This window comes from Corythoichthys intestinalis, chromosome 15 (genome assembly GCF_030265065.1).
Source record: "Corythoichthys intestinalis isolate RoL2023-P3 chromosome 15, ASM3026506v1, whole genome shotgun sequence".
NCBI classification, from domain to species: Eukaryota; Metazoa; Chordata; class Actinopteri; order Syngnathiformes; family Syngnathidae; genus Corythoichthys; species Corythoichthys intestinalis.
This window is the reverse complement of record NC_080409.1, coordinates 39725745-39748801: the sequence shown is the minus strand read 5'-3', so window position 1 is coordinate 39748801 and position 23057 is coordinate 39725745. Positions and strand designations below refer to the sequence as shown.

General features: G+C 38.9%; 1 protein-coding gene across 1 annotated transcript in view; it reads left to right on the top strand.

The window, feature by feature from the left end:
* Positions 1-23057, top strand: part of stag1a (STAG1 cohesin complex component a) — a 77592-nt gene that overhangs the window by 28086 nt on the left and 26449 nt on the right. The window contains exons 2-3 of the mRNA XM_057859328.1: positions 22155-22341; positions 22437-22557. Coding sequence (XP_057715311.1) covers positions 22313-22341; positions 22437-22557 — 150 coding nt within the window. The 5' untranslated portion in view covers positions 22155-22312. The remainder of the gene's footprint in view (positions 1-22154; positions 22342-22436; positions 22558-23057) is intronic.

Sequence of the window (23057 nt, the reverse complement as noted above, 5' to 3'; positions counted from 1 at the left end):
TGCTCCGGTGGATATCACATATATAGAGAGAACTAGATGCGAAATGACAGACTTGCCGGAGTTGGTAAAAAGCCGCCATCTTAAAGCAGTAGACTTCTCTGGAAGGCTCTCTTGCAGCGAACCTAATCAAGTTTTTATCTAAAATCTCCTAAATTGGCAAAATCTTGACTTGAATCTATCTTTAAATGATGAAACAATTTTAAAACTTTCACATGTCGAAAGTAGACAGAGGGAAATTATGGAATAACGGGAGCAATTTTAACAACTTTAACGGTTGATTCACAACGTTAAATTAATTGAATATAGTTTAAAGCTGCTGATACAGAATGGGGACGTGAGTATTTTATTTACTGTTTTAAACTGTAAAGTTGATACTGAAATAGTAGTTTGGTTTAGCCTGAGAGGATTTTTGAACAATTTTGGAACTAATGTACGAAACATTAAAAGTGCAGTGGCAAATCAATAATCGATTTATAATCGAATCGTAGCCTCTGAATCATAATAGAATCGTTAGGTGCCCCAAGATTCCCACCTCTAATTAATATTATAGTATACTACTATTTATAATAGTATTATAATAATTATTCATTGCCAATCAGGTTTTTCATAAAGTGTGCCATTTTAAAGCTAGTCATGGTGTAGAATCTGAATTCTGAAGTATGTGGGATTAACTCCAGAAATTGTTATTTATATGACAAACATGACGTGCTTTTATTTTGCAATGTTCACCAGAAGAACGTTCGCAAAACCGCTAACCGTAAGCTTTAAAATCCGCAAAACACTTTTCCTCATGAGGTGTCAGTAATAGAATTTTCTTTATTTTACTCGCTTGCAAATGCTGATAACCAGCGATTTTTCATGTTTGAAGTGTCACCTTTTAACCGCAAGAAGGGAAGACTGGAGAACACTGCCAATGTTAGCAGGCTAAAGTAGGTTGTCTTTTTTTCCCCCCATTAGCCTCAATGCTAATGTTTACAGTGTTTAAAATAGATGTTTCCTTATTTTGAATGAATGAACTTTTAATTCTATGGTGTGCTGATGACCAATAAACATCTGCGAAAGGACCCGGAGTATCATATGCCATCAACACGCACACACAAATGTATGCACGCACGCGGCATAAAACGCAGCCGTGAAAATTACTCCCCTCATTTACCGTGCGATAAATGGACTCATTGCATATCGCGACAGGCTTAGCAACTTCAATAACATGTCAATTGTTAGTTAGATGGACTTACGATCTGCCAGCTTGTTGTCTCCTGTTGTCTTCCAAAATTACAACTGGGTGACCGCGCTTTAGGTTTTCCTTCACGGTCGAAGTGCAGCCAAGCTTGGCATTGAAGAGACAGGAAACAACAGTGTACCCTCCTTTGTTTCGTTGAAATAAGTCAATGTTTTGGAAAGCTCTACATTGAAGGCAATTTAAAATATAAAGAACAACAGGCTGAATAGGTGTACAGTGTGCTAACGTTACATGACGCATTAATGACGAACTAGAACGTGCCCAGTATGTTAACGTAACATAGCTATTAGGAGTTATTCAGATAACTAGCATGGAGAACATGCTAACAAGTTCACCAAACCATCGGTGTCAATCCAAATGTGAAAATAACATGTGAAATGATCTATAAATGTGTTAATTAACACATAAGTCGCTCCAGAGTATAAGTCGCATCTTCGGCCAAACTATTGGGGGGGGGGACTGCTACCGTATTTTTCGGACTACAAGTCGCACCTGAGTATGAGTCGCACTAGCCATAAAATGCCCAACAAAGAGGGAAAAAAAACATATATAAGTCGCACCGGAGTATAAGTCGCATTTTTGGGGGAAATTTACTTGATAAAATCCAACACATAGAACAGATATGTGATTTTGAAAGGCAATTTAATATAAAAATACAATACAGAACAACATGCTGAATAAATGTACAGCGCATGAACAACCAAATGCGAATATACTGTCCTCACCAAGATGCTACGGCTCGGTCCTGGCTATACAGCGAACTCCCAAATGACGATGCTGGACGTCCGTATAATTTGCTGAATCACTTTGGACCTCGATACCAAACAGGTTCGCGTCAACGTAATGATAAATGATAATTAGGTGCTCTTACAGCAATGACATAAACGGTTAGCATGCGTTCGCTAGCATTAGCACATCGTTCAAACAACCACACAACTGGCTCTAAGTGTCCGATCGCGGGTGGAAAACACACAACAACAGAAAAGATGATACACACAGGCGTTGCTTCTGTAGAGATATTTTAAAAGCATAAACAATGAACGTAGGTTCGCAGCCGTGTTTCTCTCTCGCTAACTCGCCCACTCACTCACAGCTACGTAGCTGTCAGTCTTCTTCTGGCGTGTGAGCGCTCTTCTTCACGTACACAAGTGCGAGTGCGCCCCCATGTGGGCGCGAAAGCGTCACAAACTAAAAGCATGCATTTCAATATATAAAAGTCAATAATACAATTGAACACACATTGCCAAAGTCAGAACGCGAATGTGGCCATAGCTATTAAGAGTTATTCGGATAACTATAGCATAAAGAACATGCTAACAAGTTTACCAAACCATCAGTGTCACTCCAAAACACCAAAATAACATGTGAAATGTTATCATAATGTGTTAATAATTTCACACATAAGTCGCTCCTGAGTGTAAGTCCCACCCCCAGCCAAAATATGGGGAAAAAAAACAACAACAACGCGACTTATAGTCCGAAAAATACGGTACTTATCGGCCGAAAAATACGGTAAGTACTTGGCTGTATAAATTGGTCTTAGAAATCATTTGCGATTTGCGATTATGTCATACAAATGCATATTTCTCATGAAACTGCTGAGCAAATATTGAGGAGATCATCAAAACTTCGATAGTATTATGTAGTATGATAAGCACTATAAGTATCAGTAAGATTGAAGTCATCTGAAAAGTCTGTTGGGTGACAGTAATTCAGTTCACTGAGAAGTAACTTTGATTTGAAGATTAATGCTAACCTATTTGAGCTCTCGTACAGGCTTTCCTTCTCCATATTTCCCTCGTCTGTGTGGTTTTGGAGATCTGGTTTAGTGTTTACTAAAAATCTCTCTTGCCCTGACTGTCCGTCATCCAAACAGTGTTTTTTCTCTCTCCCCAAACATAAGCTTTTATGATAATATGCCTTCTTGAGCAATTTGTGTTTCTATTTGAAACAACTTTCAGCTCGAATACCTCATCCGTGAGCCAATGATATAACCGAAAAGCTTCGACTGATGGTAATACCATTTTAGTGTCGCATAGTCTTGTGTGGCCCACGTTGTTGGAACCCTCTCATAACAGTCCTGAGACGATGGCTCATTCATTTACAAAAGCACTTGTTCTAATCGTTGTGAAAGATTGGCTAGCATGGACCTCACAGAAGGTATGCGATGTAATTATATCGCAGTCACCACTCATTAAACTCCCAAGTGTCTGCTAATGGCAAACTGTTAAAAGTCCCTAGTGAACTGGTGATTTTAGACTGATTTTACTGGGGTGATCAGTTTGGAGTTTTGAGACTATCAGGGGTTGGGGGATTGCCTCTTGAAAATTCAGCTATTACGGTTATTATTTGTAGAGCAGGGTGGGAGTGGTGTTTTCGAGGGGGAATTAGGAAGGGACAGACAGAAGAGAACTGACAGTGGTTGGATAAGACAATTCTGGCTCAAAGTCATTAACAGCTGCTATGATTGTTAAAATGTGACTGACCCTGTAAATCTCCTTATATGGAATAATGCTGCTCTACACACTCTACTGCTGTTAAGGTAACTTTTTTTGCGTCTGGAACTCATTTCCAGCCCGTTTGAGCTGATGATTGAGTGTACCGTATTTTTCGGACTATGTCGCACCTGAGCATAAACCTCAAAACATAAACCTGAGCATAAACCTGAAAAACATATAAGTCGCACCGGAGCATAAGTTGCATTTTTGGGGGAAATTTACTTCATAAAATCCAACACATAATACAGGTGTGTCATCTTGAAAGGCAATTCAAAATAAAATAGAGAACAACATGCTGAATAAGTGTACAGTATGATAATGTTACATGATGCATGAATAACGAAATGCGAACGTGGCTGGTATATTAACGTAACATAGCTATTAGGAGTTATTCAGCTAACTCTAGCATAAACAACATGCTAAGAAGTTTACCAAACCATAAGTGTCACTCCAAAACACCAAAATAACATGTGAAATGATATAATAATGTGTTAATAATTTCACACATAAGTCGCTCCTGAGTATAAGTCGCACCCCCAGCCAAACTGTGAAAAAAAAACTGTGACTTATTGTCCGAAAAATACGGTAATAGTACACATAAGACACGACTAACCTGCAAATGGATACAATAAATACATAAAAGTTTTGATTACATGGCAAAAATGACTTAAAATGCAACCATTTAGAAATGGGAAGACATGACTAGTAAATGATAATTCTGCGCTAAATGGAATTAAGAGGTCATTTATGGTGTGATGCCACAACTTTCTATCAGTCATCCTAAGTTGGGTAGTCAGCCAGGGTATTGAGAACGGTTGTCTGCGTGTTCTGCTGCCAATATGGTGGCTTGGGTTCGAATTCCGCGTGGAGTGACTTTTACTGACTTGAGATAATGAGGTGACAGACTTGAGATAATAAGGGGAAAAAGTCGATCGAGGAACAGGCGAGGAGGCCGCAAGCTGTGCTTACATATATTATACAGTGCCCTCCATAATTATTGGCACCCCTGAAAAAGATGTTTTTTAGCTTCTAATATATATATATATATTTTTTTATTCAAATAATATGGGACCTTAATGGAAAAAAAGAGAAAAATCCAGCTTTCAATACAGGTGCATTCATTCAGTGGGGGAAAAAAATCCCACATAAAGAAAAAAATATTTGACATCAAATAATGTGTGTCACAATTATTACCACCCCTGGTGTTAATACTTTGTACAACCCCCTTTTGCCAACAAAACAATGTCTGGGGATTGAGATGGCCATAGGAGGAGCTTGATTTTGTGTCTGGTGAATCATTTCTGTGTAGATTTGGCCATATGTTTAGGGTCATTGTCTTGCTGAAAGACCCAGTGACGACCCATCTTCAGCTTTTGGGCAGAGGGCAACAGATTTTGATTTAAAATGTCCTGGTTTTTCAAAGCATTCATGATGCCATGCACCCTAAAAAGGTTCCCAGGGCCTTTGGAAGCGAAACAGCCCCACAGCATCACTGACCCACCCCCATACTTCACAGTGGGTATGAGGTGCTTTTCAGCATGTGCATCTTTTGTGGCACGCCAGACCCACTTAGAGTGTTTTTTGCCAAAAAGCTCAATCCTGGTCTCACACAAACCCTTCGTTTGCATACCGACTTGCAAATGTGATTGCAATCTCATAAAGAAAAATACACAGATGACGCCAAAGTAACCAAAGCACACTTCCATTTCGAGTAGGGGTGCAACGGTTCAGTTAGCCCACGGTTCGGTTTGAACTTCTGTTTTGGGATCACGGTTTTGGTTCGGTTTCGGTTTGCGTTTTGCTTTTTTTTTTTTTTTTTTAAACTGCCTTTATTTTGCTTTTTAAAAAATGAAATGAACACTTAAAATGTAAACATTTTGGACTGTTAAAATGCCTCTTAGCTCTTTAGCAAGTGTAGTGACTGACTACTGAAATACACACAGTAGTGAAAAAGTTACTTGGCAAAGTAACTGGTGATACCGTTCATGTTTTTTTTTCATTAAAAAAAAAAACATAGTAACCTTTGCTATGTTTGGAGGTCATTTAATGTTGTGAATACCGATAAAGTTGATAAAATTGCTCCCGTTTTCGCCTTAGTTCCCTTCCGTCTACTTTCGACATGTGAAAATTTTATAACTGTTTCATCCTTTAAAGATAGACTCAAGTCAAGATTTTGCCGATTTAGGAGTATTTTGGATAAAAAGTTGCTTAGGTTCGCTCGGAAGGTTTACTACAACAGAGCCTTTATGAGAAGTATACTGCTCTAAAATGGCGGCTGTTTACTAACGCTACCGAGTGTCATTTCGCTTGTAGTTCTATATGCATGAGCTATCTAGGCGTAGATTGTATGATGTCGGCCACGGTCAGGAAATTGGCGCCACTTAGCCTAGCATCGCTTTTGCTACAGCGTCTCAACACTCTTCCCTCTCCGTGTCTGACTTTTCTCGTGTCATTCAAGTATTAACGAACATTGGCTCCTTGCAGAAACGGCGACCAAATCCGAACGGATGAAGAAAAACAAAAACGCAATGCACGAAAAACGTGCAGATTTTGAACGTAACGGACGGCGTACACATTTAAAAACCAGTGCTCACGTGTGCAAATTACGACGAGACCGTACAACTTGACAGGTATGAATTATAGTGGACCGTCACAGTTAGGTAGTAGCACTCTGTAGCATGGGACGTCCAACTATCAGCGGTCAGGGCGAAACTATGTGCTTTCGTGAAATCATCTTCAATGGCTTTGCGTGCCATTTCTTAAAGGTCGGGGATTATGTTGTGGGCGAAATATGTCCGCGAGGGAACAATATAACGCGGGTCAAGCGTTGCAATTAAATTAACAAAGCCCGCATCTTCAACCACGGAATATGGTTGCATGTTTTTTGCAATGCAAATCCCCACTGCGTGGGTTATTTTCTTGTATTTTTCTGACCTGATATTGTAAGGCTTTTGGAACGCCTCTTCTATAGACCCGTGTGTTTTCACTGGTGTCATCTTCGGGGTTGTCCTGCTCTGAGAAAACGATGTCTGTGGGTGATGCCGGCTGAAGTGCTGACTGCTGAGTCATGTTAGAAGTCTTGCCGTTAGCATAGGGAACAAGCGCTGAGCAATGCTTGCAAATTGATTTATGTTTTTTTCAATATTTTCTCTCCGTCTGCATTGTAGTCCACGGGGAAACCGAAATGTTGCCACACCGCAGATTTGAAAAAAGCCGGTGCTTCCTCAAAATTCGGTCTGTCGACTCCTCCGCTCGCCATAACTTTTTTTGTTTTCTTTCTTGTTTCACTTTCACCTCGCTCGTAAGCGAGAGAGGGTGTTACTCGGCTCCTATTACACAGGTGCTTGACAGCGATTGGACATTTACTCGTGGGGCGGGAATTTCTCCACAGCTGCGCTTCACGTCACACACAGGCACACAGAGTTTGACCAATTCATTCCACAAGCGTTCGGAATAAATTACTATAATTGCAAAACCAAAAAGGCGCGGTTCATAAAGGTGTATTGAACCGAACAGGGCGAACCATTCGGTTCGGTTTTGAACCGCGAACCGTTGCACTGCTAATTTCGAGCTATCTTAACTTATTAATTCCCAGCCATTTTCACCGGTGCAACCCCCTTAGCTTCCGGCCGTTTTACTGGATTTTGACTTTTACAAAATAACATAACAAGACAAATAGAGCTTTTGATAGCAAAGTAACAATTTATTTACACACAACTAACTGAGAGATGACGCTGTAGTGGCCGTGACAGCCGGGGTAAACTTTTCCCTCATCGCCACCTGTCTCTGCTCGGCGAGCAGCACGGACTGAACGGCATCGTCTACTGCACTGGTGGTCCCGGTCGTTCTGCTTGGTCGTCCAGTGCCTGGCATCTGCGGCGTCCTCCCAGTTGTTCTGCTCGGTCGTCGGCCGCCCTGCATCCTGGACGTCCATTCGGTCATCTTCCGCTGGTGCCCCTGCCGTGCGGCCAGCCGTTCGTTCCGTTGAATCGGTTTGCGGGTCTTACCAAATGCGCTACTGCCCTCCAGTGGCCAGTTTTATTGCTTTAATATGGATTTTCAGCATTGTGCTTTGGAGCTAAGTTGAATCAGAACCCAGAGATGTCTCTTTTGAAAAATAAAAAAAAGACGTATAAATGCGTCTTTTGGACACTGAAACAAAAATAGATCGTAATTATACGTTTTTTGGAGCAATTGAGTTAAGCATGAAACAATTTAAAATATTAATTATGAAGTATTCTGTTGTTTATATCAAATCATTTTACTGCAGACTGTTTTGACCAATTGACAAATGACAGGTTGCCAATGAATTAACAATGACATTGGAACCGCAACATTTTTGACATTGTTGGCCCCGTTGTAGTCAAAAGTGTACTATTAAAAAAAAAATCCTGGTTTTAATATTTTCAAATAATAAATTAATAGTTTTTCAATCGCTATCCATGCTGTTGTGTGGAGATGAGAGGCGTAAATGTAAGTAAAGTATTTACCATTCAGGCGCCCAAGATCCGACGATAATGATAGTCCTGTTGCTTCCTTATCAAGCGCTTTCGCTCGTCCTCTGGCTCACGCCGTGTTATGATAAATTTCTGCCTCTGGTTTGAACTTATATGGTAAAATCTTCCTGGAATCATGTTCTTCGGGACTTACTTCCTCTTGTGGCCCACTTTCAATTTCATATTCCGACCCGTCTCACGATAAAGTCAATGAGTCTCGACTGCTGATTTCTATTGAGTCTAGGGCTGCAGCTATCGATTATTTTAGTAGTCGATTAATTGATGAACAAGTTAGTTAGAATAATCGAGTAATCGGATAAGGAACATGAAAAATTAAAATACCTGAGCTGAGCCTCAAATGGTAAAAAAAAATTTTTTTAAATGAGGATCTATGTACAACAAAAGAACAATTGGCTAACTTAAATAGCAAAAGTCCGCTAGCTTAAACGCTATAAAATGCTACCGTTTTTTTTTTTTTTTTTTTTTTTTACAATGCTGTTAACAAATGGTTCAGACACATATTCCATCAAAAAAAACGGCTAAATGTACCTACAAACTAAGTTACAAATGCATTAAAAAACATTAGATCAAACAAATACTTGGTTTACATTGTTCTTAACAGGGAGCAGTTGGATTCAGCCATGTGAAATGAGGCAGACCAGAGAGTAGTGTATCCACCCTAATCAATAAAACTAAATGCAAACACTTTCAAAATAAACAAACTTTCAAAATTACAACGCCACTTTAATTAAACGAATACTCGAAGCAACAAAATTTAATTCGAATATCTTTTTCTAATCGAATACTCAGGTTAATCGATTAATCGTTGCAGCACTAATTGAGTCATATGCACTCTGCCAGAGTCCCTTACTTTGACTACGTCATCGATTTCTATTATGCAGAGGCAAACCGTTACAAAAATGATTTTTTATTGCACAATTTCAATAGTTATGGTTCATGTGAGTCTTAAGAATTTATTTTTGAATATTCTTTAACAACATTCACTCATTTGTGTGGGAAAAAAAAAACGTGAGAGGGATTAAGGTCGCACTACGTTTACATTTAGTACACTAAAAGAGTATCCAAAACAAGTATTTTCTATCGTGTTCTTGTCCTTTATAGAATATAACGATGTACAGACATGTAAGTTTTAGCAGTATGAATGATGCTTTAAAAATATTACTGATATAGGACAGCCTAAATATTTAAAGAAATATGCAACAACAGGAGTTTCTGAGTTTTTGTCTTCAATTTAGGAAATGAACATTACAGTCAAGTGCAGCAGTAATCACATTGGCATGATGCCATTTCAAAAGCACTAACAGCTACCCTGAGGCTGAAGTGTAAAGCAGTTCCACTTCCTGTCTCTTACTGAATAGTTTTGTTTGTATAATGGTCATGTTATTTCTTTATTTTTGAGTGAGGGTAAGGTCATTAACCCCTTCAAAGTTGTAATTGCCTCAAACGAAACAAAATTCACCTGCGGCTGGCTTCAGGTCGTAGTGTCAAGACCCATATTTTAAAATTCATAATAAAATTTAAGGAGCCTGTTGTATTTTTGTGACTGTGTGACAGATATAATCTACTCTTCCAGCCCTCCCTTTTCTCAAGTTGGTCCCTCCCGTACCCACTTCCCACCCAATCAAATGAGCCCTAAGCGCAGGCTTATGATCTGTGCCGGTCACCATGGCAACGGGGGCCTGCCTCCCAGAGAACATGTCGTGCATGTTAAGTGCTTTCTTGGAGGCGCTGCTATCTCCGTCTTGTGCACACACACAGTCAAGCGAGTTATTGCAGCCTTTGATAATAATTCTGTAGTATTCTTTGTCTAGACTTCTATTTTTTCTTACTTTACATGGATAGCAAAGTAAAATGTAACCAATGTGTGTAATTCATATGCTGAGAGAAGGTTTTACTTTTGTTGCCGTAACAGTGGCACAAGCTGGCCGTAATATTATTGATTTGACAGCAGATTCATTTTTGGGCACACATCTTGTGTACAGCTTTTGGACACTGTGTCTGATTTTAACCCTTTATATAGTAGGGTTGTGCCATCTTAGGCACCCCGCGATTCGATTTGTTTACGATTCAGGGTGCTACGATTCGATTATTAAACGATGATCCCGGTATTGATGGTGATCACGGTAATCACAATCATCACGATTATCAATGCATCATACATTACTAATCAATAAGGTAGGTAAGGTACATGTAAGTCAGTGTGCTTCTCAGCATATATGTCACCGAAACATCAGAGATTCCTTTTATACTATAATACCACACCCACAGGAAGTGCACACTATGGCAACAGCATTGTGACATAAATATGTCACATCTCTTCCCCCCTTACATAACATGTCCCAGAAATAAACACAAAAATACCTCCTGTTTTTACATTTTCTGGAAACAAACTGTCTTCAAAAATACAACTTCTTTGAACCAATATACTTTGTTTTCACAGATTTCTGTACTATTTTGCATGTTTGTAGTGTTATCGCTGTACTTTGTTCATTGTTTTACACGTTCTGCATATGAAATACACGTTAGCAAATTAGCTAATTAGCTTAGCACTCGCGCTTACTGTTAACATCTCAAAAACAACAACAATAAAGGTCTAAACAGTGCAAGAGGGTTCGTGTACTCACCTGTTATAGACGTACATGGGTCTTAGCAACACACTCAGGACATTTTTCAATTGACATGACTTGAAACTACTGCTGCACAACTGAAAGACAAGGAGCAACGAACTATCTCTCTTCCCCTCTCGCTGTAAAAAATAACTTGCTTGACCGCGGGGTCCCTGCCTGTCTCATACACAAATTTATTTTACAGTCTTTTAAAAAGGAGTAAATCTCTCTCTCAGTAACCGGCAGCATTCATCATAACGTTGTGCGTGCGTCCATTAAAGGTGAGCGGCGGTCATAAAGTTATTAGGGAAAATAATCATTTTTGAACCTTTATCAATTTTAATCGAATCGTCTCGTGTCGAATCGCGATACATCTAATAATCGATTTTTTTTGGAACTACCTTATTATATAGCAACTGACAGTTTTTTGTTGTTAAAAAAAAAAACCATGACCATATAAAAAATTGCAATCCTCATACATGGACATCTCACATGCAGCCATGTAGGCCACACAGTTAACATTTGACATACAATTGTGGTCTACATCAGGGATCTCGGCCGGGTACCAGTCCATGGCGCATTTCTTCCGGGCTGCAGTGAAATAATAATTTCTTAAAGACCACAATCTGGCCTGTTTCTCTCGACTAATCCAAGTAGAGATTTGTGAATGGTTGCCCGCCATGACTGGGGTGTTTGCACACCTATAACAGCCCAGCACCAGTCAATGTAAACAGTAACGTTAGCTGATGTTGGCTGTGTGCTGCGGGCGACGTCTTTGGACCGCTTTTTTTTACGGGGAAAAGGCCACCCGCTGAGCCATAAGAAGCGCCTACAACCAAGTCCATTCTGCATAATATGTGGCTAAAAGCTAGCAAACGAGGCAACAAAAGTGAATGCACTGAGAGCATCATACCTCGTGGCGAACCACTAAAGCTAAGAAACCGCTTACGATTGAAGAAGAACTCATTATGCCTGCGACCAAGGATATTTGACGTCAAGTTTTAGGAGAGCCCCCAGTTAAAAAAGGTTCATTCATCGTATGGTGAGTTTCACGTTCCCTGCGCCTAATGTTCGTTTTTTGCCCCGTCGTGTTATTTTATATTTACTGTAATTTTCTGCCACACATTGCCCGTCCATGAAAAAAAACGCCCACATCACACCAGTCCGTGGTGCAAGAAAGGTTGGGGATCACTGGTCTACATGACCCAAAATGTAAGTCCACCCAGAGGGAGGTCTCAAAAACTCGCCTGCGTTGTTCTTGTTGTTCCTCCTCTTCTTGGGGAGGACACTAAGACTGCGTTCAGACTGCAGGCATCTCTGATTCCAATGGGATTTCTCTTCAAACATGATTTTTCGGGCTGACTGTTTACACTATTTTTAGCAAGTGTCCAAATCAGATCTAGGCCTTTTCAGACTGGGCCACATTATTAGCACGCCTGACTTGTTGTCGCGGCAACGGCGGTGTCATCTCGCACAGAGTGACGTCACAGAAAGTCAAATCCCATCTGAGCTGTTCATACTGAGAAGCATCTTGCCTATATCTGATATGAAACTACCTCCAGTATGTGGTTTCATTCTCACAAAAATCAGATTTCTGTGCTTTGTGATTGTGCAGACTACAAAATAACCATCCAGTTTCAATCTGTTCGGGCTAAAAATATGATTTTGGCTGCCAGTCTGAACAAGGTCTTAGTAAAAATGTCAATTTCTTTATTACTCCTGGAATGTTTGGAATTAAATTTGGTAGAAATATTCTAGGGGTGTACTAGTATAGCATTGATCCTCAGAACTGGATTTTTGCTTGTTATTGTTGTCTCAAGGCTGATTGAAGTAATCATTTATTTTGGACATATTGTTGCCTGTTGGTTCAGAGCTACCCCCTTTTCAGTTGTGCTTTTACTGTCTTTTGGCTTTACCACCAGCAGTAGGTGAAAGCTACAGAAGGCAGAGTTTATGTATTCAGTTCTGTATGTCAATGTTTGTGTTCGAAATAACACAAGAATAAAAAGAGGTATCATTATCAAACTTGCAGGATATGTTTGCAATATGAAACAAAAGAGGTGATTGAATTTTGCGGTAATGAGTTCAAAGGTCACAGTTGCCAAAAAATGAATATTTTGATAACTTTAATGGATTCGCCTTTTAACTCGTAGGGTAGGTGATATGGTGAGAAGAGAGTGATGACATTTTGGGTTCTCAGGGCAAAGGAGCAGTGCCAACTCTACCTAATATGATGATACTTTGAATTTGGCGGCTTAAGCGGTGGTCTGCTCTCTGAGTGCTCCACTAGTTTTTCATCAATCAGTCAAAATACATTAGATAACAAGCCCTATTAAAGGCCATCAATGAGTTAAATGAGTCCCCTCTAAAGGGTTAATAATCTGGAATGGTACAACTTTATGGTGCAATAACAAAAACGCTAGGTTGTTGACACATTTAAGAGTGAGGAATGTAAATTAGTTGCAGAACGATTGCCAATGACAACTATTCCTCAAAAAATGCAGAACTACGTAAAAAAAAAAAAAGTACCCGATGCAAATTATTCATAGCTTTTTTTTTTTGTAAACTTACTCTGTGTGTGCATGCGAAGCAGAAAATGTTTACACATCCCCCGCGTGCAAATTTAGACACATTTCCTCTTCCTCTGTGTGTACGTCAGCCCTGAAAACAACTAGAATTGATTCACATAAAAAGACTTGCATGCAAATGAAAGCAAATGGTCTGTTAGGCTGTGTGTTCGTGTCATTAGTGGGAGCCTGACAGCCTGGCGTTGGGCCCTGTCTGCTGAATGAGGTCTTGGGACTGATTTGAATATGCATTTAGTGCTATTGTCATCTTGAACTATTCAAGTGGCTGTGGTATGTTAAATTGCTGTAAATACATGACTCGTTTGCTGCGTTTGATGGTGAGAGGTGAACCAGAGTTGCTTCTATCAATGAACTTTTGTTTTTACATTGACCACACAGTAAATTTGGCATATTACCACTTACAACACTGAAACTAAGAAAACAGATCAACAACCTTGCCACTCGTCTGATGGCTTTGTTATTTTATCAAGCCAGGTTAAGCCTGCTGTCTTCATTGAAAAGCTCCAGTTTCACCACACTAATGCTGAAACTATTCGATTAATTTGATTATTTGATTAGAAGAACAATATTCAAATTAAATTTTGCTGCTTCGAGTATTCGTTTCATTAAAGTGGCGTTGTAATGGTTTGTTTTGAAAGTGTTTGCATTTAGTTTTATTGATTTGGGTGGATATACTGTCCTCTAGTCTTGCCTCATCATCCTGTTAAGACCAACATAAGCTAAGTTTTTGTATGAGCTAATGTTTTTTTTTTGTTTTTTTTTTAAAGCATTTGTAATTTAGTTTTTAGTTTTTGGGGGGGGGGGGGGGGGGGGTCGGGAGTAGGCACGTGCCGGTTACAAGTGTCACGGTTTACCATGTTATGAAAACGTCGCGGTTTCAAAACCACTAAAATGATCTGTCACACCGTAGTACGGGATTCGCTATTATTTTTCGTGTGTCAAAAATACAGCCAAAAGTGTCGCGGCGGGAGCGCTCACCCCTTCCCCCGTTTGTTGCGGTGTGTGTCAGTGACGCTATTCCAGCGAACCCAAAAACAAAACACAAGACGTACTTTTCTTCAATTTATTGAGCTCTCAAATCGTGGTAACTGAAATATACAAAATGAATACATTTAAAACGTTGCACAATAGTATTTTTCCATGTGTGAGTAGCTCAACAGATTAGCACCATGAACAAGTTCGCCAAAAACAAAACACATTTTCCTTTCAAATTCAATATAAAAACTAATGAAAAACTTACAAAGACGAATGTTAGCCTAGGCTCAGCTAGGAGAGCAACTTCGTCGAGGTTTTAATTTTAGTCTCACAGCCGCTGAGTGAGGAACAAGCTTGAAGTGGGAAAAATGATAGCATCAAAGATCGCTAATTGCGACAGATGATCTTGCCCTAAGCACAAATTCACGTTCGCTGGACGAGGTGAAGTCTCACTCCCAATATTTTTTAAATGAATGCATTTGCCAGCATATTGAATCTGGTGGGTATTGGTTTTAATACTTTTCATATTTTGCGGTATAACAAAGTTACTGCCGTTTGTTACAGCTTGTGTTGAGCACTGCCACAGCTAGCCAAATCTTCGGTGAAAAAATAGCTCCCGTTAAGTTAGCGTCAAGCTTGTGTATTTAACGGTAATTTAAAAGAAGAAACACAAGCTTCTTTCTAATATCACTGTAATTGGTATTTCAGGGATGTGTGGCGCCTTTTTTTTAGTGCGACATTCGTGCAGTGTTGAACACCTAACTCGTTTAGCTTCAAAGTAAACTATGTTTCTAAATAAAACATGGCCAGCACAAGGTATATGTGTCTGTGGTGCCTCCTGCAGATTACTGAAACACAGTGTGGTTCGACAGAGCTCAATACAGTATTTTGTTGGGTTGTACAGTGTACCGGTGTTCGGCAATTCCTTGCTACGCGGCGAAACGTCTACACAATGCTCAGTGCTCTCACACAAACATTTGCACGCATGCGCACATTGGTTAAAAGCGGCAAGTACTCACTATTTTTGTTTTTATTGAGTTTTTTATCCTTTTTTTACGTTTTATATACATACTTTTCACCGTTGTGTTTTTTTGTGGTAGCTTTAAAGCAGGTGACCACATTAGTCTCGTAGCGCATTTAAACCGTCCTTATTTGATATAACTACATCTAAGTCTTTTATTAAGGCATTTTTTAGTACGTTCTGCCTGTATGCATCTAAACAAAACAAGTTGAGAGTGCACGGTAGTACTTTGGGTGTCAAATTCGCCTCATATAGGACGTTTCGCCGATGTAGATATTTTTGGCAGAACGCCGGAACATATGTCCTCCACTCCTTCTCACCTTTTTAACCCCTGACCCATTTTCATGCCTGATGTGTTTGAACTATTTATTAAGAGCATTGTAAAAACAAAACAGTTTGCATTTTATAGCATTTAAGCTAGCAGACTTTTGCTACGTAAGTTAGCCAATTGTTCTTTTGTTGCACATACAGTATATCCTCATTTATTTTTATTTTTTTGTATACCGTTTGAGGCCTGGGTCAGGTATTTTTTAGGTTCCTTATCTGATTACTCAATTATTTGAACTAACTAGTTTATTGATTAATCCACTACTAATATAATCAGCCCTACACCACACAATACTTGTACTTTGCATACTCAGGTCAACAGACACAGCAGCGCACCCATATGATGTGCAGTCGCTCAACACAAGTCCCATCCATATAAACAAAAAGCAAAGCGTACAAAGCAAACGCCGGTGTTCCATCATCTTCCCAAACTCCTTTTCAAAGCATTGAGCAAGTTCACTAAACTAGTGTTTATTTTAGACGTCGACCGATAGGGTTTTTCAGGACCGATACAGATTATTAGCAGTTAGAGGGGCCGATACCCGATTTTTTGAGCCGATATTCTTTTGCAGTAAAAGTGTGAAAATTGGTGTAAAAAAAGTGAATAATGCAAACACCAAACTTCATTGAAAAGCCTAAAGCAAAAAGAAAAAAAGAAAACTAATAGCTCCAGAAGTGCCTTATTTTCTTACACTCAGAAACATCTCTTATAAAGTTGAAATAAAAGGTTAAATAAATAGCTATCTGAAATTTTTCCACAGAAAATGCAATACAACATAAATACAGGGAGTTCTTGGGCTCAGCAGCACCTCTAGTAAAGTTAAATAAAAAGTTAGCTAATAGCTCCCTGAATTTTTCCCTGAATTCTCCGCCCTGATGACCTTGCCTTAAGCTAGCTTCATACCGCAGGTCTTAATGCACAAATCCAATTTTTTGTCATATCTGACTTTTTGGCCGAAACCGAACATTGGAAGCATTTGGCCGAAAGGCCGAATAATACACATGAATACAATCCATTTTTTCTTTTTTTCTTTTTTAAAAAATTATTTTCTGATTAATGCCCTTTGCCATTCTTTCTTTCCTTTTTTTTTTTTTTTTTTTTTTTTTTTTTTTTTTTTTAAACGATCAGGCGGAAATAAAATATGTTCCCTTCTCTGAAGTATGCAAAAATCTTCCAAAATGTTCTTCGACCCCCGAGGCTCGAGAAATTTAGTTTGAAAGGTGCCGAATGAAACCCCTTGGGAGTGTGCGTGCATTTTGTGGGAAACTCTGAACGCGTCCTAAAGCAGAGGTCGTCGTGTTATTCTGTTCGGTGGGCTTCACGGCCGATGAAAACTTGATCGATGCACTTTCTTGGAAGTTTGGTACACTTAAAAAATGGGTCTCACGCCTCCAGTTACTAAGCTAATTGAGATCTCGATGTACAGTGGTCCCTCGCTACTTCACGCTTCAAACTTCGCGCCCTCAGTCCATTGCGGAGTTTTATTCCAATTTAAAACAAAGACAAAAAAAACACAGATGACCTGTCCCGAGCCGATCATGTAGTCTCACTCTCCCTCCCTCTTTGTTGCTCAGGCAGTGCACTGGAGTTTTTATTTTTTATTATTATTAAAGTTAAAAATGATCGACAGGTGTTTAATGTTTGATCTTGCCACAGATGCCTGGAAGCCGAAGCTTCAAAGCGCCGCATGCGTCAGTCATTGTTTAACTTAAATAGTTAAGTTAAACAGTTGCGGTGGCAACTTTTTGTGTGTAAGTGAGCAGCTTGAGCGGGATTTGAGTGGACTCACTCAATGAAGCATTTAATAAATACAAGCATTTTTATACTTAATTCTTGTTTTAAAAATAATTCGGTGGGACAGTAACATTTTAAAAACTTAATATTATATTTGAAGTGCTGAAAAAACATGTATATATATATATATATATATATATATATATATATATATATATATATATATATATATATATATATATATATACATTTATACATTGGGTGAAGAAGTGAAAAACGTCTTATATGTATCTCTTTCCAATCTTTTTGATTGCGTCATTACAAGAGGAGTATGGTTCTCCACACTGTTCGGGGGTAAACCAGCGGTCTTTTAACCAAAGCCCGATAATGCAATTTTAGCTATTTTCGGCCAATTTTTCGGTCACATCTCCAAAAATTACACATATTGTGTCACTGAAATACTAAATAAATGTTATTATTTGAGCGCATTCTAGGTTGATGCGATACAACAGGGGTCCTCAAATACAAATCTTGAAGGTCCATGATTATTTTTTTCATACAAGCATGGGCCCATTTATCATGTCAGTCAAGTACAATGCAGGTCGAAGGTGGTAAAGGTGGTTTTCTTTTGACCAAACAAAAAGACAATGTACATTTTGAATAAATAAAAATCAACAAAACATTTTTTGACTTAAAATAAAAATACAAAAAAAAAAACATGCAAATACAATGTTTACACATGTACACTAAATAATTGACAAGATCTGTCATTAAGGTGCAAACAATAACTATGGACAGTACATTTTGTAACTGTAAAACACAGCTGTACAAAAAAGAAAATGTGCAAGTAGTACAGTACATGTTCACTTGTTCAGAACATAAATAACAAGCTCTGTCATTAAGTTGCAAACATAACAATTATTGACAGTAACTTTAACTGTAAAACACTGCTCAATGAGAGAAATGGCATTTGGGGATCACAAAGCTGTTTACGCACATCATCAGCCAGTACTTTAGTGCGCCTTGTGGTTGATGAATCTGAGAGTGAGATTTGTTTGATTTTTGTTGTCATTTCCTCATTTCTTTCCCTTTGAACATTGCTGTCACCACTTAAGTCATTCACGCTTTTATTATTTCTCCATTAGAGAACGGCTTCTTATGTTTGGCCAATACCCACGACAGTTTTGAGTGAGCACTCCGTTGCAATTTGTTGTTGTGTCATAGATTTAACAATAACCTTGCTTGACTCATGATATGACTGTTTCAACCTGTTAATTTCTTGCCTTCTCAATTCTGATTTAGGAGGAAACTTATCTTCAAAAGAGCTGTGCTCGTTAACATACAGTGGGGCAAATAAGTATTTAGTCAATCACTAATTGTGCAAGTTCTCCCATTTGAAAATATTAGAGAGATCTGTAATTGTCAACATGGGTAAACCTCAACCATGAGAGACAGAATGTGGAAAAAAAGAGAAAATCACATTGTTTGATTTTTAAAGAATTTATTTAAAAATCATGGTGGAAAATAAGTATTTGGTCAATACCAAAAGTTATTCTCAATACTTTGTTATGTACCCTTTGTTGGCAATAACAGAGGCCAAACGTTTTCTGTAACTCTTCACAAGCTTTTCACACACTGTTGCTGGTATTTTGCCCCATTCCTCCATGCAGATCTCTAGAGCAGCGATGTTTTGGGGCTGTCGTTGGGCAACACGGACTTCCAAGTCCCTCCGCAGATTTGCTATGGGGTTGAGATCTGGAGACTGGCTAGGCCACTCCAGGACCTTGAAATGCTTCTTACGAAGCCACTCCTTTGTTACCCTGGCTGTGTGTTTAGGATAATTGTCATGCTGAAAGACCCAGCCACGTCTCATCTTCAATGTCCTTGCTGATGGAAGGAGATTTTCACCAATAATCTCTTGATACATGGCCCCATTCATTCTTTCCTATACACAGATCAGTCATCCTGGTCCCTTTGCAGAAAAACAGCCCCAAAGGATGATGTTTCCGCCCCCATTCTTCACAGTGGGTATGGTGTTCTTCGGATGCAATTCAGTATTATTTCTCCTCCAAACACAAGAACTTGTGTTTCTACCAAAAATTCACCTATTCAGTCTTCCCAGCCTGGTTCAGGTCTACAATTTTGTCTCTGGTGTCCTTCGACCGCTCTTTCGTCTTGGCAATAGTGGAGTTTGGACTGTGACTGACTGAGGTTGTGGGCAGGTGTCCTTTATACCGATAATGAGTTAAAACAGGTGCCATTAATACATGTAACGAGTAGAGCCTCGTTAGACCTCGTTAGAAGAAGTTAGAACTCTTTGACAGCAAGAAATCTTGTTTGTTTGTAGGTGACCAAATACTTATTTTCCACTCTAATTTGGAAATAAATTCTTTAAAAATTAAACAATGTGATTTTCTATTTTTTTTCCCACATTCTGTCTCTCATGGTTGAGGTTTACCCATGTTGACAATTACAGGCCTCTGTAATCTTTTCAAGTAGGAGAACTTGCACAATTGGTGGTTGACTAAATACTTATTTGCCTCACTGTAATGGCCTTTCACATTTTCACTTTTTATCAGAGCAACTGTCTTTAAGCATATTAAGCACATAGATTTTGTACTTTGGTAAAATGGACGCATATTTGTCATTCCATTCCTCATGGAAATGGCGATTTTCGTTGACCACTTTTCTTCTCTTGGTCAACTTTAAGCATGCCATTTTGTTAGATATGGTCTACTACTGGTGGCATGTAAACAAACAGATTGCAAAGTGCCGGGTGCAACTTGTGTTTCACACTGCTGCGGTCCGGCCACGCTAGCTAGCAGCATGCAGGCTCTCTCAGTCAATCAGCGCATCGCTGGCATAGAGATGACAACAGAAGTGGGAACATGGAAGACTAAAAATGAAACAGAATTTAGCGATAGAATAGTAGCGCATAGTGATAGATGGGCGATTCATACAAATGATATATGTTGAAAAAAAATGTTTGTTTTTTTTTTTCTTTTTCTTTTTCGTTTTTTTGTTCGTCCGTGAGTCCGCAGAGGGGGGTGCCGTGGTCCGGTCGTGGACCGTGGTCCGCTAATTGAGGACCCCGGCGATATAATAACCACCAGTTATTTAAAAAAATGACAACAACATAAAAGCCTTTTTTTTTAAAAAAAAAAAAAAGTGTGCAAAGAATTAAGACCAGATTATATTAAAAAGAAAAAATATCTTTTGTGGCTAGATCGACCACCCCTAGCTACCATCTATAAAAATTACACTCCCAAAAAAATTACAAGATAATGGAATTTTCAATTTATTGAAATGTAAATAATTTCAGTGTCTAATCAGCCCGAATCAGTTTAAATGTTTTAAAGTAGTTCATATTCCTGAACTCTTTTTCAACATAAAACTGAACAACTTTGGCTTTTTTTTTTTTTTTTTTTTAAATAAATTTCTTCCCAGAGCCTGTTTGGATTGCGGTTTGATTGTCTGAGTGTGTTCTCACTCCTTGCACTTGCTATGCTTCAATATCAACACTGTGTGCGAAGCAGTATTTAAATACACACTCTCTTAGCCTGCCCCCTACTGTTGCCCAGATCTACTCTCAAGCACATGTGCATACACTCACACACACCCGGGGGTAATAACTGCACACCGTAAGTATTATAAGCAAGTAGAAAGACGTTTGAAAGATTGCAAGAGGTCTAATTAGCATTCTGGAATTTTCTAAAGCGACATTACCCCAATTAACCCCCTGATTATGCAGTTGAGAGACAGACTGGCGGTGAAGGACTTTGTGGATTATACTGCCTGCAGTGGTTGTACGGTGATACTGCACCGGCTTTGTACTCGGATGTAATTAGCATAAAACAATTAATAGACAATTAATATGATTAGCGTGCATTGTTTACAAAAGCATTCAAATTATTTAATTTAATTACTATTACTTTATTTTCCTATTAACTCAGTGCTTCAGCTGGCGGCAATAGAGCACTCCCAGTTAAAAGGGATTGGCTATCAAAGGCAGCAATCTGATAAAGACCTATATATGTCAGGTGATCATCCTTTTACATGAAATTGATGTTGCCAAACGTGTCGTTTAAACTGCAGTAAGGAACAATTTCGAAAAATAATTTTTAATGCTGATTAAGATTAAAATTGCCATCCTGATTCTATTTTTTACACTACAACTTACCCTTCTTACTTTGTTTTTACTACTTGCTTACATTATAATATAGTAGCCATATCCTCTGTAAAACATAAGTGTTAATTAAACATTGCATTCATGCCTTGTTTCCTATTTCATGGTATATAATATATATATATTTTAAATGAAACAAGCACATATTTTCAGATAACGTATTTTTCCTGTTCAAAAGCTTGATGTGAAAGCGAAAAAAAAAGGTCTGTTTTTGATTCCCCTCTCAAAAATTTGGTTTAAATTGAAATTTCACTTGTAACTATTCCATTTAGAATAATTTAATGCTGTAGTTCCCAAAGTTGCCAGTTGGTGTCATACTCACCCTGTTTTCATCATTATTTTTGATCGCATGGAAATAACAAAGAACTGTACTTCATTTAATGTTACATAATTTTTTAAATGGCTGTTAAATTTCATTTTATAATAATCTGCCCCTTTTTGTTTAACCATCCTTACAGATAAAGAAGACGTTTAAGAGCCAGAGCACGGTCCGTCCTGGAGTCTTTCTACCCCCTCCCGCCCCTCCAACTCTTCCCCCCTATCCGAACCTTGTCGTGACTTAAGACCTGAGACGAGCAATATTTGGCTGTCTCACAGCTGCCCTGAAACTGCCGGGATGATAACCTCCGAGCTCTCTGTGCTCCAGTGAGTATCTCTCTTATAACCTAACTCATCATCTGGTTCTTACTATTGAGGGGGGGGGAAACTCCATCACAAAAACACAAATTTTACGTCACCAGGGACTCGTCCAACGAGTCCGGGGCCACAGATGCAGTGGGCCTCAGCATGAGCATAGCGGACATGGAGGATCCTGAGGTGAAGGGCAAGAAGAAGCGAGGGAGGCCGGGGAAACAAGCACAGGTAAGACAAATCTTTTGGTGTTTGAATACATTTTAGCATGCTTCACGCAGGGATTCCTCAGTTTACGGTTGTGCCTAATAACAAGGTTATAAAGTTAAGAACTTCTTGGAAGGAACCAATTTGTGTGGTAGCCATGGAGATCATTAGGATACCTATAATGAAGCCTAATGCCTTCCACGGACTACACAAGTTTTTTTAGTTTTGCCCGGCGATGACAGTGTCAGATTACACGACATTGTGTCATGATGTCACAGTGTGCCTTGGAACGGACGAGTTGTCACACTACAAGACCTGAGCCTGCCTGGTAATCGTTTATTACCGTGAATAGCATCTGCCATCGTCAGGAGTTGGGACAAGCAGCTGTCAATCAGTAATGGCCACCAAGGCACTTTGTATCATATAGTGACACTTCAAAATGTCAGCCACAACAGCCAACGATTCTCCTAGACTTTTAATTTTAGAAAAAAAAAATTTTTTAAACTAATAATTTTTAAGTTTCC